Genomic DNA, 18,673 nt, shown 5'->3' on the forward strand with positions numbered 1-18,673 from the left:
GTACAACATAAAGAGCAATAAAAGTTGATACGCTAGAATGACAGGGAGAAACGCAAAGGTTTTAAAAGACTGACAGCTTCTAATGCATGTCGGAAATGATTCTATGAAATATTGATGAATGCACAGCAGATATGAAGAGACGGCTTATCCCGGCAGTTTATTAACGCTTTAAAACGATTTAACAGGATGGAAAGGTTGAGCTCAAAGGTATTACTCGAGTAACTTGGTTGACTCGTTCTGTGTGCATCACTTGCGTCATTCACAAAAGGCTACAACACGTGCAGGAGATTTTTTTGTGGAAAATTATGGGAATATCCGCACCTGGCACACAAGACATCCTTTCTCCTGAAAAGATGAACATACAGTCTATAGTGAGGCGGAGAGCCCCTAAAGTCACTCTGTGAATTCAGGTGAGTGTGGCCCTTCTCCTTCCTAGGGTGATTATGAAGATCAGTGGTTAGAACTTATATGATTCATAGATTTAATGGGGGGGGGGTTTAATGGGCGGGCATGGCCTCTGCATTCCTTCCTGTCGCCTCAGTAATAATTCAGCAGGGCAAAATCACCACGGCCCCCTAGAGGAGCGTACGGTTTTATCGTGTCATGGGGTTCGTCCAGACAGATTCAGCCGGCGGTTTACTCTGCCTTTACTTTTGTGTCCTGGACCTGGGGCACTCCAGTCTGATTATTACTACACTATTTCAGCCTGTCAAAACAGCACTGCTGGAAACCACTTTAAAAACCCAGACTGGTTCACAGAAAATGACCTGATATGTATTCACTGTTATAACCCCCAGAAAGCTCCAGTGGAGCTGCCCCCATCCTTTATCCAGTGTTTCCAAAAAATGATCTCCGACAGAAATTCCCATTAGAAGCTGTGAGCAGCAGCTGCATCTCTTACCTGGGTCCCGGTGAGGGGGGAGGAGAAGAGGAGGAGGACGGGAATCCAAACTTGGGAGACGCCTCCGGGAATTCACCAGAAGAATCCACCAGATCAGGCATCCCTGGTGAGGTGCTCACCGTCTCCATGACGACCAGCTCAGGGTCCAGGATGAAGAGCTCGTCTTGGGATATCTCGGTCACATAGTTCAGGTGTTCCTGTTATGATGGAGAGAGAAATCATAACCACTTATGTACAGATCATAATGGCCAACTTTTACTCCACTAAATTCCTAAAGATGAACTTTTTACGCACTACATTTACCCCGACACCCAAAAGTACTCGTTACATTTTGAATGCTTATCAGGGCAGGAAAATGGTCCAATTCATGCACTTATCAAAAGAACATCCTGCCTCTGTTCTGGAGGACTCACTATACACAAATGCTTCATTTGTAAATGATGTGTGAGTGTGTTGGAGTGTGCCCCTGTCTATGAAAAAAAAACCAATACAATTATGCCATCTGGTTTGCTTAATATAAGGAATTTCAAATGATTTATACTTAAGTATATTTCAGCAACTACATTTACTTTTGATACTTAAGTATATTTAAAACTAAATAGTTTTAGACTTTTACTCAAGTAGTATTTTACTGGGTGACTCACTTTTACTTGAGTCATTTTCCATTAAGGTATCTTTACTTTGACTCAAGTATGACAATTGGGTACTTTTTCCATCACTGAATGTATTAGTATATACAATGACACACACTCACCTGAGCACGATCAATTCTGTAAAATCGATCTGCAGTTGTGGCTAGAAGGAAAACAAGAAGGAAAAATCTATTTATAAATCGTATGAGATTTATAGAGAGTAAATAATATGAACATAGGCGTGTACACAACCACACACACACATGCACGTACATGCACGCACACGCATGCACACACACAGTGTTCTAACGAGGCAAGAGAGGACTGGTAACTGTGCAGGAGCTTAATCAAAGCGTTGACCTGATTAGACCAGCTCCGAAGCGCACCATGCCTTTGCCACATGTTGTTAAATGAAGCAAAAGATGGATAACCTGTATAATAAACAGAACAAGTAAGAGCAAAGGGCCACATAATTGGCCCATTGACTTGGGGACATTACAAGGAGAGTCAAAGGGTTCTGGTAGTGGGTGTAATTCTAGATGTTGGGGGACTATACCGAACATCTCACACGGTTGCCTGCCAACTAGTCACAAACAGATTCACAGGAGACAGGATATGATCATATGTCAATATAATTGTGTGTGCTTCTCAAAGGAAAATCAAACACACTCGTGTGAGACTCGTGAGTATGTACAAGACGACATCTCAGCGTAGAAACTAAGACAGGGGAAGTAGTGAGTGGGGGAAAAAGACATTTTACACGGTTGTGGTCCAGTGATCAAATACTTACTACAGATGATCATTTCCCACCAGTCAGCAGAAATTCCACTAAACTAACTCTGTGTCGTCCCCCCCCCCCCCCCAGTCTCGTTCTGTTGAACTGTACCAGTAATTAAGCTTCATGCTGCCATTCTGTCTAAGGGAGTGGAAATGAGTTGTTCTCTAGCCCAGTGGGAGCTGACTCAAAGGGGGTGTGCGCTGGAATTAAGTAGATCTGCCAGGCTTCTTCCCCTACATCTAAGATGCCAAGAAAAATACTCCTCTGTCCTCCATGGACACTGCAAATTGAACTTCTGCCAGCTTCACTGAGCAGAATAATCCAACTCTTTTTATATAAAATGTATGCTTAAGAATATCTCACAGAAAAGCATGACGTTTGCCCAGAAGACTCCTTGAGTTTCTTATGGTCTTTAAGGGCAGGTCTGTGTACTGCATGTTTTTTCATCTTTTCCGACATATCTGGGAAGGCGTTTTTTCTTCTTAATCCTTATCAGAATGTATCAAGAAGTATGATGTGGTTCCCCCGTCGTTCTAATTAAATAATCAGTCAAATCAGAATGCAGCTGGAATTCACTTGCTATGCTTCTCATCAAGAATTAGCCACGCTGTTTTGATGAGAGAGAGAAAACAATTATACATTTTTCCACACGAGACCTTTACAACAGTCTTTTTTGGACGGCGTCTTTAAGATCTGGGCTGTTTTATTACCAGTGAATAGAAGCTAATCTGTGCTGATTTCAACGGAGCAGCTATGGGATTTAATTAAGCTTCGAAAAGCGACAGAAAATGTGGGCTGCAGATTCCAACACCCTCCCTTCTCTACCAACTATCACTTGTGAGTAAGTGAATTAACTTGGCATTCAAGCAATGACACCCTTCAGAGATCAGCTATCATGTCAGTCTGGCGTGACGAGATGGAAGACTGCGAGTTTCACTGCAGGTGGAGTGGCTGATGAGCAGCGCGAGTACATCATATACAGTGCCTTGCGAAAGTATTCGGCCCCCTTGAACTTTGCAACCTTTTGCCACATTTCAGGCTTCAAACATAAAGATATAAAACTGTATTTTTTTGTGAAGAATCAACAACAAGTGGGACACAATCATGAAGTGGAACGACATTTATTGGATATTTCAAACTTTTTTAACAAATCAAAAACTGAAAAATTGGGCGTGCAAAATTATTCAGCCCCTTTACTTTCAGTGCAGCAAACTCTCTCCAGAAGTTCAGTGAGGATCTCTGAATGATCCAATGTTGACCTAAATGACTAATGATGATAAATACAATCCACCTGTGTGTAATCAAGTCTCCGTATAAATGCACCTGCACTGTGATAGTCTCAGAGGTCCGTTAAAAGCGCAGAGAGCATCATGAAGAACAAGGAACACACCAGGCAGGTCCGAGATACTGTTGTGAAGAAGTTTAAAGCCGAATTTGGATACAAAAAGATTTCCCAAGCTTTAAACATCCCAAGGAGCACTGTGCAAGCGATAATATTGAAATGGAAGGAGTATCAGATCTACCAAGACCTGGCCGTCCCTCTAAACTTTCTGCACATACAAGGAGAAGACTGATCAGAGATGCAGCCAAGAGGCCCATGATCACTCTGGATGAACTGCAGAGATCTACAGCTGAGGTGGGAGACTCTGTCCATAGGACAACAATCAGTTGTATATTGCACAAATCTGGCCTTTATGGAAGAGTGGCAAGAAGAAAGCCATTTCTTAAAGATATCCATAAAAAGTGTTGTTTAAAGTTTACCACAAGCCACCTGGGAGACACACCAAACATGTGGAAGAAGGTGCTCTGGTCAGATGAAACCAAAATTGAACTTTTTGGCAACAATGCAAAATGTTATGTTTGGAGTAAAAGCAACACAGCTCATCACCCTGAACACACCATACCCACTGTCAAACATGGTGGTGGCAGCATCATGGTTTGGGCCTGCTTTTCTTCAGCAGGGACAGGGAAGACGGTTAAAATTGATGGGAAGATGGATGGAGCCAAATACAGGACCATTCTGGAAGAAAACCTGATGGAGTCTGCAAAAGACCTGAGACTGGGACGGAGATTTGTCTTCCAACAAGACAATGATCCAAAACATAAAGCAAAATCTACAATGGAATGGTTCAAAAATAAACATATCCAGGTGTTAGAATGGCCAAGTCAAAGTCCAGACCTGAATCCAATTGAGAATCTGTGGAAAGAACTGAAAACTGCTGTTCACAAATGCTCTCCATCCAACCTCACTGAGCTCGAGCTGTTTTGCAAGGAGGAATGGGAAAAAATGTCAGTCTCTCGATGTGCAAAACTGATAGAGACATACCCCAAGCGACTTACAGCTGTAATCGCAGCAAAAGGTGGCGCTACAAAGTATTAACTTAAGGGGGCTGAATAATTTTGCACGCCCAATTCTTCAGTTTTTGATTTGTTAAAAAAGTTTGAAATATCCAATAAATGTCGTTCCACTTCATGATTGTGTCCCACTTGTTGTTGATTCTTCACAAAAAAATACAGTTTTATATCTTTATGTTTGAAGCCTGAAATGTGGCAAAAGGTTGCAAAGTTCAAGGGGGCCGAATACTTTCGCAAGCCACTGTATGTAAACCGGTGTTATGCATAGCTATTCCTAGCAACGCACATAACATGTCATTCATAATATTGAAGAAGTAAAAAAAAAAATCTCATGGGAACTGTGGACTGTCAGTGGGAATAACTACAGTGGAATGAGTACTACAGATTATTTACAGAAATATTATTAAAAACTGTATGCTTAAGAATATCTCACAGACAAACATGAAGTCTGCCCAGAAGATTCCTTTTCTGCTATGCAACAGAGAACAGAAGCATTCAAAGCAAATCAGTGAATTGATTTCTGTATCTTTGCACCAGAGCTGTTGATCTAAATGAATGTTAAGATGGAGTTTGGTTTAATTGAATTGGCAGAGCCTGTTTCACACAGACATACAGCACAGCGGTGTTAAATCATGTCCTGTAGGATCGCTCCACCTATCTTCAATTCTTCTAAAACAATCATCTAAAACAAACGCTGAAATGATCCTCAAAACCTCTGTTTTGAACATTAAGAACTCAAATTTATGCTGGGTATATTTGTAATGCAAATGTGAATCCTTTATCCTGCCTGAGAACTGCACAGATGCACTAATCGGAAATCGGAAAGGTCATAAAATGGCACTGCTCCATCGAATTAAGTCGACCTCGACGAAACATGAAATTCTGTGGCGAACGAAACCAAGGAAACAGTGACTCGTAAGAGACAGATGCTCCCACTTGCAGTGATCAGATGATGTGAAGCGCTCTCGTTTAAACATCGAAGATAGACAGGGGACTAAAAGAGGTGGCACCAAGAGGAACACTACACTATGGAAAGTGTACGGAATAAATAACAGTGCTCTTTATAAGAAGTGGTACTTACAGTCCAAGAAGCACCACTTTGGCGAAAGCTTCTGCGAGGAAAGGGTCTTTGACTTAGCTCCCTCATCCTCCTGAGAAAGAAAACGGGACCAATGAGATTAGTTCCACAACAGCCTGCTCTTTACACTAAACATAAATGAGACTGGAAGGCCTTGACTCTCGTTTTGTCCAACTTACTGGTCCATTGACAAACAGAAGACTCAAATAATAAAAAACCTTTTCCTGCTGGATGTAGGGCAAGATGTAAAGGCCCTGAGTCTTGTGTTCAGACATAGGCTTATTGAAATGAAAAGTACTTTTCTGGGCAGTGAGTTCACTGAATGGGCCCAGCATATTAACCCCTCCCCTACTCTTTCATATAGAGTTTCAGTTTAGGAAGGCAGGTGTTTCACCCCCCATGTGTGCCTCAGTCAGAGAATCCTTGGTCCAAAGACCTACAATTCCTTTGGAGACTGTTCTGTGCATTGGCTGAACTCTACTTAATCCAAGCTTTTCCAAAGGTACCATTGTCCAGTGACCTTAGGCAATGAGATACATTGACATAATCCTCTTCAGAACTTGATCTTGAAGGTAAGTCAATGTTTAGAGGAAAATGGGCTGAGGCAAGCCACAAAAAAGGACATTTGTCTATTCAATGTTCAGAAAGAGACCTATTGGAAAGAGACCTGTTGGAATGTGACGACACCAACAGGAGTCATTTCTAGGGCCATGAGTTTCTCCTGACCACCTGCCTTGGCCAGGAAAACTCCAGGCCCTAGTTAGAGTTATAGGCTAAAACTAGGGCAGAGAGTTTTTCCTGATCAGTCTAACTGTGGTCAGGAAAAACCTACTACTGATTTCCCATTTAAAGGTAAACTTGACCAGTCCATCTAACTTCCAAAGGGACCAGGAGGATAGCAGTGTACAGAATGTTACGACACATGCACTGAGGAACTATGCTGAAAGACCATGCTTAGCATAGAGCACAAATACTGGATACCACCTACAAGAAGAAAAAAAAACACACACCCACACACACACACACACACAAACAAACCAAAGAAAAACGTGTACGCAAGGTAGCCAAATCTAAGAAACGGCAGACTTTTCTGGGTCTCAAACAAGGGAACCCAAAAAATGCAACCACCAAAACGAGACAGTATCAACGAGTCCACTAACTTGTCTTGGTCGTAATGCTCTCTTATATTCAGCAAAAGTATTACTAACTGCAGTAACATAGCCAAAGCAACCTTTAATAGCACTTTCTTAAACATCGAATGCTTTGCTGCATACAAAAATCAGAAGCAAACATATATTCCTGATTACAATGTCTCTCTTTCATGCACACAGAAAGGGAGAGAGAGTAAACACACACAATCACAAACAAACACAACACGCAAGAACACAATCGAAACCATGCTTAGGGGCACAGAGGAACAAGGAGAAAAACTCTTCCCAGAGAGACAAATTTGGGTTGGTTTGCATTGGGGAAACAGGGCCACTACAGAAAGACAAGAGAGAGACAGAAAAAAGGGTCCCCTGAGTACTGCCTCTATTATTCAGCCATTGCCATTATGCAGCCGGTTTGGCTGAGCTGTGAATGGAGATCTGAAGGAGGGCCAGGGTAGCTGGGAGGAGTGTGTGGTTACCACTGGAGACGGACAGTCTCAGCATCTACCCGCGCCTCTCGCTCTCTGGGCATGCAACTTAAGAGCGGTGTGGTGAAATCACTTTGTAAAAGGGCTAGGGCACGATATTTGAACATGGACGCGACACACCCTTTGACCGATTGCATAGTTTATTTTGTTTTGAAGCCCACAAGGAACTACTGGATGTGAGCAGTATATTTGTGCTCTCGATAATTTTCTTGGGAGACAAAAATAAGACATGGAAGAGTTGATCAAACACACAATTCCAAGTAAACACCTAAAGCAACTAAGAGAATTGTGGCTGCAGCTATGCCTTTGTACTGTATGGGCTTGGCGGTTATGCACAGGGCGGGACAGGTTTGACAAGTGTGTTCTCGTAACAAGAACACGGTTGTGATTAAAAGGCCTCATCCTTGTTTTTGAATTCAATTATATTTTATGGTTATTGTTTGCTCCGTCTGTGTTTGCTCCGTCTGTGTTTGCTCCGTCTGTGTTTGCTCCGTCTGGGTTTGCTCCGTCTGTGTTTGCTCCGTCTGTGTTTGCTCCGTCTGTGTTTGCTCCGTCTGTGTTTGCTCCGTCTGTGTTTGCTCCGTCTGTGTTTGCTCCGTCTGTGTTTGCTCCGTCTGTGTTTGCTCCGTCTGTGTTTGCTCCGTCTGTGTTTGCTCCGTCTGTGTTTGCTCCGTCTGTGTTTGCTCCGTCTGTGAAAGTTGCTCCGGATAAGAAAATCTGCTAAAATGACCAAAAATGTCAATGTAAAATGTAATTGGTGATCTAAAGGTCGTTTTTGATTAGGGGAATGTTTCCTTTTCAGACTTGTTCCTTTCCATGCCACAGGCTCCATGTCCTGTCTCGTTTTACCAACCTGGAGCACCAGTCGTTTGAAGGAGGGATGAATGGAGACAAAGTCCTGCGGAATAGCCCCAAAAACACTGTAATCCCAGAAATGGAGACTCTCCTTTCTGTCTAATGCCCCTACCCAAAGTAAATCACCACACGGGGATAGGAAAATAAGCATCTCGTCTTGAAGTTACTATAATGACTGGTTTTGGATTGCAGAAAATGGGTTGAATGTAGTGGGAGAAACATTCCCCCCCCCCCCTCAATTTATGCCGTCTTGTTGTGTGCTACGAGTCCTACTTACCAATAATACAGTATTATTATTGGGTGATTATATGTTTTTGAGAGTAACATATAATGAAAGTGGATGATTACACATATAACAGAACTAATTGCCATTTTGCAACAGTATTTTAGTCATCGTGTCTCCATTAGTAGCAGACAAAACCTAAATATAATTTAAGCCTTTACTTATGACATGAGCTGATGAAAACAGCAACAAAACAACATACTGTTTGGGAATCCCAAATGAGGGACAGCCGTTGAGGGATTGTGGTTTAAAAAAAAGGAGGAATATAATAACCAAACGATCGCAAAGCGGCCGTGCCGCTAATCGGCAACAAATTTCACGCACTATTTATTTCAATGGGTTTTGAACCGAAACGGGACAGCGAGGGGGCTAGATGGGCAAGGATGTCTCCCCTATTTCACAAATAACCACACATGCAATCCTTTCCTACACTAAAGACAGGTTTGGGCTTGTCTGTCGAGATGAGCCATCATATACCAGCCTAAAAGTAATTGCTCTTGACATCAGCAAGTTCCTCCCTCTTCTAACCTCCTCTCTTCGTTCAGCTCTTGCACTCTCACAACTTCATCAGAATGATTTCCCCCTTTCCCCCTTCTTATGGCCTTAGGTCAGTCCTACCCCCTCTGTCGTCTTCTTCTACTCTCAGCCTGAATTGTCCTCCATCACAAACATTTCGGAGTTCTCCCCTGGTATTAGTTACCTGAACAGCTACTTTGTCCTTAAATGCTGTCTGCCTCTCATGTCCTCCATCCCTTCTGTCCCTCTTTTACCCAGAGTTCCATCTCATCAACCCACCCGCTCTCCTCTTCTCCCCTCTCAGTCTTTTCTGTCATTCATTAGCTTACCCTCTCCTTTACCCAGTGTTCCATCTTCCTCATCAACCCAACACGCTCTCCCTTGTCCCCTTCTCGCTGTCCCCACCTACTTCCTTCATCTCTCACCTCTTGGAGCCTCTCAATGTGGGAGCGACATGTTTCCAGGTCACTGTCTCCCGGGACAACGATGAGGCCCAGCGGGATAGCTGTAGGGAGAGATGATGAGAGACAACATGCTGTTAAACGCTGCTGCAGGCGCCTAGTGATCGAGGCATGAAAAAACGTTCTACAGGTAGCTCATAGACACAAGACAGACTATCTGATTGTGTCCATTTATCAACTCGAAACCAGAAATGTTTTGGGGGAAGTTCCTTTTGTGGGCAATAGATCAAGGATATATTTAGAGACTTGGGCTTCCTGGATGCCTTGTGTTTCATAGAGCGCCACGCAAAGTCCAATGCACTCAAACCCCTTTGAAACGGCTGTCAAAGTAGGTGAAGTGTATAAACCTAATAGCAATGCAAAACAATAAGAGGAAGAATTCTCTAAATGTGATGTCTGCAAACTGTCTGGCGACATGTTTGCCATTAGTTCCCATGCCCATTGATTTGTGCTAAACTAGAGACAGGCAATTAGGCCTAAAGTACAACTGGGCAGCAAGTGAGAGAGCAGATACTGAAACATAGTGTGAGTGCATCAAAACCACATTATGTGATCATGAATGTCCGGGCCATCCACAGGGCCTTCTTTTTAATAAGAACAGAACAGAAGTGAATGACTCGTGGACTATCAGGCTGAGATTTGTGAATTGAAAAAGTGTCTCTGAGCAGCAAGTTTCACAGGCAGAGCGAGTGAGAGAGACAGAGAGAGAGAGAGAGAGAAAAGCAGGCAGATTTCTCCACTGAGGAATGTGCTGTTGCCTAGCAACCTTGGAACAGTCTGTCTCTAATTCAATTCCGCTTCTTTCTACCCCCCCCTACCCCCCCCCCCCCCCCTTCTCTTTTGCTGTCCTCACTCTGCAATAGCGGAGTTGTCTAAACTCTTTATAGGTGTCAGGCAACTGAGACAACTGCGTAACTGCTACCAGCCGCATGCTATATTTTTGGATCAGAGACAAGCGAATAGAGCATTCACCTCAGCCATGACAGCTAACATCACTTGTACCTCAGGATCCATGTGAAACCTAACTTGATTCAGCGCTAGCCAGAGGGAGGTCTGAGTGTGCTATCTAGAAAGAAGATAAACAATGTGCAAATCACAGAACGATTGTTCACTTTCATGTGTTCGCTCCCATTTACATTTATGAGTGGCCTATCAAAAACAGCAGTGGAATTCTCTTGTACGTCAGCAAGCATGAGGGTGCATTAGGTCCAAAGTATGTTACTGGACCACTGTATGACAGTTTAATATGGACATTGAGTTTATTTATAGAATCAGTTAGAGTGTGCTTTCAGGTTTAAAAACGTATATCATTTTATGTTAGTTGCACGTTCTGACATCTAGTGGTGGAAAACAAAGAATAAAACTACTTTCAGCGTTCCGTGAAGCAAATGGTAGGTACTGTTAGAAAACAGTTGGACCTCCACCAATTATGCCGAGAGCCTACGGGGAGGTTTTATGTCAGGTATTATAATTGTTAAGCCTCGTACGACAATCCAGAAATCTTTGCGAGCTTACATTCTGTTTCGCTACACAAATTCCACAGCGGTCACCGGGATAGTAATGCCAGGTTATATAATTGTAAAAGTTCAGGAAGAACCTAATACATTTATCATACTTTCTTATTTCACATACTTCTTAGGAGTTGGTCCACAGTAGCTGGGTTTTGTACCATCGGAGACCAAAACAGCCCCAAACAGCATCACTTGCATATCAATAGTTACATAACTTGGGGCCAATAACTGTTGCAATTGTTGTCTGGGACACTGTCTGGAACAGTTAGGTTTGTGCGTGAGGATGCGAATGTGAGAACAATTAAGAGTGTGTGTGTGTGTGTGTGTGGGGGGGGGGGGGTAGCTGTAGCTGTGTTATGGAGGTGATTACAGTGTCGTCCTAGCACACAGGTGCTGCAGGAGGCTGTAGAACACAGAACCACTGACAGAGCCCCTCTGGGGCCCCAGGGCATCCATTAGAGACAGTAATGGGTAGCTACCTCATTATCGCCTCCCAGTCACACTCTTGATATCTAGCCAAAGTCACATGCAGGGAGGCCCACACTGATAAACTCATAGCAATCGAATGGCCTGATGAGGATGGGAGGAGGGTTTCAGGGTGGACGGATAGCAAAACCTGGAGCCAATGCCCACCTCCCCTCCTCGCTGCCCAGGAGGAGCCAGGAAGAGAGAAAATGAAAGAGTTCCATCTCTGTGGGGTTTTCTGCTAAGTACCATATAAATCAAAAGGGACTTCCTTTTCCTTTGTAATTAGCGGGGCTTGTTGATGGCGGCATCCTTTAAGGGGTGATCAAGGGCCTGGTGTCTCCTTCCACATTAAATATATTTGTGCTAACCTACGTTTGACAGTGACAGAGTGCACGCCTTTCCTATGCACTTCTGTTGGTACTCAGATGTACCTTATGCAGGTGCGTAACTTGGCTTTGCAGGCATGGTTCCCTTGCGGGCACTGAATACATTTAGCTGAATACCCTCCCACTTGCTGGCCAACAGATTTTCTCGAGGAGTTTTCATTCAATAGGGGTTTTCAGTATATCTATTTTAAGCCATCCCTTTAAATACGGTGTAGCTTTCAGTTCGCATTTTGTCAACAGACAATATAAATATATGAGAATATAAATATATGCATCTTCATCTCTGTTTCAGCACCAATTGGATTGGATGGATTTCAAAATAACCCGATCTAGTAGATGATATAGATTAAGGAAAGCATTTATGAATCCTAAAAAATAAGAAAAACAGGTTTGGAGAGCCTTTACGCATAAAATAAAGAAAACGTTAGTTTGATTAATTCTCAAAATTGCCTCATTCAGTTCTTCAACCCACAGCAATGTTGGGAGATTAGTGTACATAGAATTATAATAGGGAGAATAGTCTATATTATCAACTGTTACTAATGATCCTCAGCTTTACAGAGGAAGCAAAACAAAACGATGTCATTAAATGGAATGATAATGTAGGCTATACCAACTGATGGGATCTAATTGGCAGTTGAATATGTGTGGTTATTAGGCCTACTGACGGTCGATACGGATAAGTGGCGAATATTTAACATGACAGAAATAGGAAATAATTAAGACCTTAGAGCGTGCCCATCCCTGCAAGTTAAAAGGCAGCACAATTTCAATTCTGCATCATGCCACAGCATTTCAGAAACTTTACTGTGGGAAAGTTGATATGCCTCAGTTGGCTGCCATATGACGGGTTTCACATTTGTCTCCAGCAATTACAAGGTAAAATAGTTCTAAAACAAGTATCATTTATATTTACAATTCCCTTACCCAAATGGATTAGTCGTTTACCTAGTCCATGTCAAGTTGTAAAATACAGTGCATGGAGAATGGTGTTATTTCTATTGGAAAAAATGAAGTAAATGCTTTTTCCACTTGGAACCAGTCGAAACTTATTCATGGTTTCCTCCTGCGTAGTTGGTGGAATTATTAGGGAATTAAGTCAAGGTCAGAATATACACACCTCTGCCACACCTTCAGGTTTTCTATCGACTGTACGCCACAAACACTCTACTGTACGCCCCAAACACTCTACTGTACGCCCCAAACACTCTACTGTACGCCCCAAACACTCTACTGTACGCCCCAAGCAATCTACTGTACGCCCCAAGCAATCTACTGTACGCCCCAAGCAATCTACTGTGCGCCCCAAGCAATCTACTGTACGCCCCAAACAAATAGCAGGTGAATAGCATTCTATTCCCATGCTTAAATTCACAGTCAGAATACGCATTAGAGAGAAAAGTGCATAGAAAGGGAATCATTTCCCATTTACGCTCTTACTTCGGGTCGGAAAACCTGCCCGTAAAATAGCACAAGGATACGTGTAGTATATCTTCAGGTAATAGCTCTTGTCAACTGGCTCTAGTTACAGTGCATATGGCCAGGATTTAACTCTATAAAACAAGCCTGACATTTTGAAATTCAACTGCACAGCAGTAAAAAAAAAAAAAAAAAAAAAATGTGTAGACGACAGAGTTCTACGTCACTGAAAACACCTCTGGCTCTCAGTAACATCCCTGAACGAAGCAGTGCTGAAGAGCCTGCCACAATTCCTCCTTGAACAGGCTGGGCGGCACCTGAAGGATGATGGAGTTACATTGCATTAGACAGAGATGGAATACTCACAGGCTTCTTTAAGTTTCTCCTTGTCGTAATGCAGGGCCTCATAGTCGTGCATGCTAATACGGTTCACCCGGATCCTTAATCTCTCCGGGAAGGGCTGCTGGCTGTGGAAGACAACAGAAGAAGCATAACTAGTTAGGTACCATCTCTCAACAATTGGAATTACACCAAACTAAAATATAAATGCAACATGCAACGATTTCAAAGATTTTATGGAGTTACAGTTCATTTAAGGAAATCAGACAATTGAAATAAATTCATCAGGCCCGAATCTATGGATTCCACGTGACTGGGAATACAGATATGCTGTTGTTCACAGATACCTTTATAAAAAAGTTTTGGGGCGTGGGTCAGAAAACCAGTCACTATCTGGTGTGACCCCCACTTGCCTCATGCAGTGCGACACATCTCCTTCCCATATACAGTGGGGCAAAAAAGTATTTAGTCAGCCACCAATTGTGCAAGTTCTCCCACTTAAAAGGATGAGAGAGGCCTGTAATTTTTATCATAGGTATACTTCAACTATGACAGACAAAATGAGCATTTTTCTCTCTCCAGAAAATCACATTGTAGGATTTTTTATGAATTTATTTGCAAATTATGGTGGAAAATAAGTATTTGGTCAATAAACTTTTGTTATCTCAATACTTTGTTATATACCCTTTGTTGGCAATGACAGAGGGCAAACGTTTTCTGTAAGTCTTCACAAGGTTTTCACACACTGTTGCTGGTATTTTGGCCCTTTCCTCCATGCAGATCTCCTCTAGAGCAGTGATGTTTTGGGGCTGTTGCTGGGCAACACGGACTTTCAACTCCCTCCAAAGATCTTCTATGGGGTTGAGATCTGGAGACTGGCTAGGCCACTCCAGGACCTTGAAATTCTTCTTACGAAGCCACTCCTTCGTTGCCCGGGCGGTGTGTTTGGGATCATTGTCAAGCTGAAAGACCCAGCCACGTTTCATCTTCAATACCCTTTCTGATGGAAGGAGGTTTTCACTCAAAATCTCACGATACATGGCCCCATTCATTCTTTCCTTTACACGGATCAGTCGTCCTGATCCCTTTGCAGACAAACAGCCCCAAAGCATGATGTTTCCATCCCCTTGCTTCACAGTAGGTATGGTGTTATTTGGATGCAACTCAGCATTCTTTGTCCTTCAAACACGACGAGTTGAGTTTTTACCAAAAAGTTATATTTTGGTTTCATCTGACCATATGACATTCTCCCAATCTTCTTCTGGATCATCCAAATGCTCTCTAGCAAACTTCAGACGGGCCTGGACATGTACTGGCTTAAGCAGGGGGACACGTCTGGTACTGCAGGATTTGAGTCCCTGGCGGCGTAGTGTGATACTGATGGTAGGCTTTGTTACTTTGGTCCCAGCTCTCTACAGGTCATTCACTAGGTCCCCCCATGTGGTTCTGGGATTTTTGCTCACCGTTCTTGTGATCATTCTGACCCCACGGGGTGAGATCTTGCGTGGAGCCCCAGATCGAGGGAGATTATCAGTGGTCTTGTATGTCTTCCATTTCCTAATAATTGCTCCCACAGTTGATTTCTTCAAACCAAGCTGCTTACCTATTGCAGATTCAGTCTTCCCAGCCTGGTGCAGGTCTACAATTTTGTTTCTGGTGTCCTTTGACAGCTCTTTGGTCTTGGCCATAGTGGAGTTTGGAGTGTGACTGTTTGAGGTTGTGGACAGGTGTCTTTTATACTGATAACAAGTTCAAACAGGTGCCATTAATACAGGTAATGAGTGGAGGACAGAGGAGCCTCTTAAATAAGAAGTTACAGGTCTGTGAGAGCCAGAAATCTTGCTTGTTTGTAGGTGACCAAATACTTATTTTCCACCATAATTTGCAAATAAATGCATTAAAAATCCTACAATGTGATTTTCTGGATTTTCTTTCTCATTTCGTCTGTCATAGTTGAAGTGTACCTATTATGAAAATTACAGGCCTCTCTCGTCTTTTTAAGTGGGAGAACTTGCACAATTGGTGGCTGACTAAATACTTTTTTGCCCCACTGTAATTGATCAGGCTGTTGATTGTGGCCTGTGGAATGTTGTCCGACTCCTCTTCAATGGCTCTGCGAAGTTGCTGGATATTGGCGGGAACTGGATCACGCTGCCGTACACGTCAATCCAGAGCATGATCAATGGGAAACATTTCTATTGACAATGCAGGCCATGGAAGAACTGGGACATTTTCAACTTCCAAGAATTGTGTACAGATCCGTGCGACATGGGACAGTGCATTATCAGGCTGAAACATGAGGTGATGGAGGTGGATGAATGGCATGACAATGGGCGTCAGGATCTCGTAACGGTGTCTCTGTGCATTCAAATTGCCATCTATAAAAAACAATTGTGTTTGTTGTCCGTAGCTTACGCCTTCCCATACCATAACCCCACTGCCACCATGGAGCACTCTCTTCACGATGTTGACATCAGCAAACCGCTCGCCCACACGACGCCATACACACTACGCTATCTACCATCTGCCAGGTACAGTTGAAACCCGGGATTCATCCGTGAATTGCACACTTCTCCAGTATGCCAGTGGCCATTGAAGGTGAGCATTTGCCCACTGAAGTCGGTTAAAACGCCGAACTGCAGTCAGGTCAAGACCCTGGTGAGGACGACGAGCATGCAGATGAGCTTCCCTGAGACGTTTTCTGAAAGTTTGTGCGGAAGTTATTTGGTTGTGGAAACCCACACTTTCATCAGCAGTTCGGGTGGCTGGTCTTAGACGATCCCGCAGATGAAGAAGCTGGATGTGGAGGTCCTGGGCTGGCATGGTTACACGTGGTCTGCGGTTGTGAGGCAGATTGGACCGAGTGCCAAGTTCTCTAAAATCACGTTAGAGTAAGCTTGTGGTAGAGAAATAAACATTAGATTATCTGGCAACAGCTCTGGTGGACATTCCTACCATCAGCATGCCAATTGCATGTTCCCTCAAAACTTGAGACATCTGTGGCATTGGGGTGTGACAAAACTGCACATTTTAGAGTGTCATTTTATTGTCCCCAGCACAAGATGCACCTGTGTAATAATCATGCTGTTTAATGCCACACCTGTCAGGTGGATGGATTATCTTGGCTAAGGAGAAATGCCCACTAACAGGAATATAAACCAATGTGGACACAACATTTTTGAAAAATAAGCTTTTTGTGCATATGGAACATTTCTGGGATCAACACTTTACATGTTGTGTTTATATTTGTGTTCAGTGTACATATTTGTAGGAACTTTGAGGTTTAAACAACCAAATCATATCAAATTGACACATAACCACGATTATTCATAACCTATGCTAGAGATCAGTACACCATTATACTGTATAGAATCAGTTACTTTCCTTATTCATTTCTAACTTCGTAAACTAGTTGGAAACATCTCGGTTGAGAGAGAGAGAAAAATATATATATAAATTAAGGTATTAAAAAAAAGGATATAAATGAAGGTGTAAGTTTAATGAAAGACTGCCACCTGGGAAGAGCATTAAAACAAGCTGATGACAGGGGATCAACCTCCAACCACAACACTCTGACAACCTGGGCTCACATGCACAGCAGCTTGAGAGAAGCCAGAGGTGTTCAGAACAGCTTTCCCCCCTTCCGTTTGTCACCGTGATGGCTTCTAGGATGATTACATATTCATGAAAACAGTTGTGATCTGTGATGAATGTGACCTGTTCGCAGTGTGTGGGAGATCCAAAAACAATGCTGTGACAAATGCTTACCATTCTGTTCAAGGACAATAGACACCTGACAACAACACAAGTTGTATAGGTTTCTTACTGGAGTGTTGTTGGAAAAAAGTTGGGAGAACAGCTTGATCTAATGTTGGGCTATGATCTCAAACAATGTAATCAGCGTAGAAGTGAATACAGCTGGATCGTTTGCTTGAATTCCAGGCTCATTTGCATCTTAGCATTCTTACTTTCTGTCCAAATGCCTGGTGTTTTAGCAGCACAGAAGGTTAGGCCATTCCTAACCAAAAAGGAAGAATGGTATCATGAATAAGGTTTGGATGACCTTCATCTCAGCTAAAACACAACCATTGAATTAGTGTGTGTGTGTGTGTGTCCCCAGACATATCAATCCTCCAGATGGAGGACTCATTATACCCCTCCGCCAGCAAGTCAATACATTGTCGCGAGAGTCAGAGAAGTATGAAATTAGCAAAAAAAAAAACACAACAGGATTGAAAAAGGTAATGCAATTACCGTGAAAATAAATAGGCCGGTTCATTCTGACAATACATCTTCGATTTTCAGCCTGTAGACAGACTGAGACTGATATGACGGAGACTACCGATGGAGAGAAGAGGAAGATGGCTGCAAAGCCACGACGGCTTTGATGAATGTTGTTGTACATCTTTCTTGTTTGTTTTCCCCCTCGTCGGCTTGGATTATTTTACACGCACAAGTCTTTGTCAGCGCTTCGGCCACCCCCTGCAAATGAATCCCACCTTGTCTGGCCTGTCAGTCTCCCACTCCTGCGTGCCACTTTAAATCACACATTAAGAAATTGAATAACGCCCTTCGGCTCGGTCGAGGACATTAGTCATGACTTGTGGAATGCATTCCAATAACTTCCAACTCAACACAAGCACTGCATGACAAAAAGAGGCAACCTGCCGACAGTGCATAGACTAAACAGTTACACATTAGAAAGTCTCCATAGTGGATTGATGTTCGGATTCTGACTGGACCCCTTTTCTGGTCTCTTTTTATAAACTCAATTCTAAAATGGCGTTCCCATGCTGGACTGTATTACTCACTCGTTGAGCTGCGGTATAGAGGTCTTCCTCTTGGCCTTCTGCACCATGTTGGCTTGGTTTCTCAGGGAGATCCGGATGGTGGAAGGGGCTAGCTTGCACGGCTCCCCATCTACCTGCATGGGGATGGACTTGTAGGTGGTGAGGGTCACCTCTCTGCACTGGTTCAGCCGCTCACCATGACCTCCAACCTGCAGTGCTGCCTACAGCACCAGGGAGGACGAGACGATCATCCATCAGATCA

The 18,673-nt window shown here is 43.1% G+C and overlaps 1 protein-coding gene across 10 annotated transcripts in view; it reads right to left on the bottom strand.

Moving 5' to 3' along the window:
* LOC135546911 (diacylglycerol kinase zeta-like) overlaps positions 1 to 18,673 on the bottom strand; it is a 117,954-nt gene that overhangs the window by 18,229 nt on the left and 81,052 nt on the right. For all 10 annotated transcript variants that reach the window (XM_064975512.1, XM_064975494.1, XM_064975500.1 and 7 more), the window contains 6 exons: positions 18,433 to 18,632; positions 13,649 to 13,749; positions 9,463 to 9,542; positions 5,748 to 5,817; positions 1,656 to 1,696; positions 902 to 1,098 (listed from right to left, as the gene is read on the bottom strand). In XM_064975512.1, the coding sequence (XP_064831584.1) occupies positions 902 to 1,098; positions 1,656 to 1,696; positions 5,748 to 5,817; positions 9,463 to 9,542; positions 13,649 to 13,749; positions 18,433 to 18,632 (689 nt within the window). The remainder of the gene's footprint in view (positions 1 to 901; positions 1,099 to 1,655; positions 1,697 to 5,747; positions 5,818 to 9,462; positions 9,543 to 13,648; positions 13,750 to 18,432; positions 18,633 to 18,673) is intronic.

This window comes from Oncorhynchus masou, chromosome 1 (genome assembly GCF_036934945.1).
Source record: "Oncorhynchus masou masou isolate Uvic2021 chromosome 1, UVic_Omas_1.1, whole genome shotgun sequence".
NCBI classification, from domain to species: Eukaryota; Metazoa; Chordata; class Actinopteri; order Salmoniformes; family Salmonidae; genus Oncorhynchus; species Oncorhynchus masou.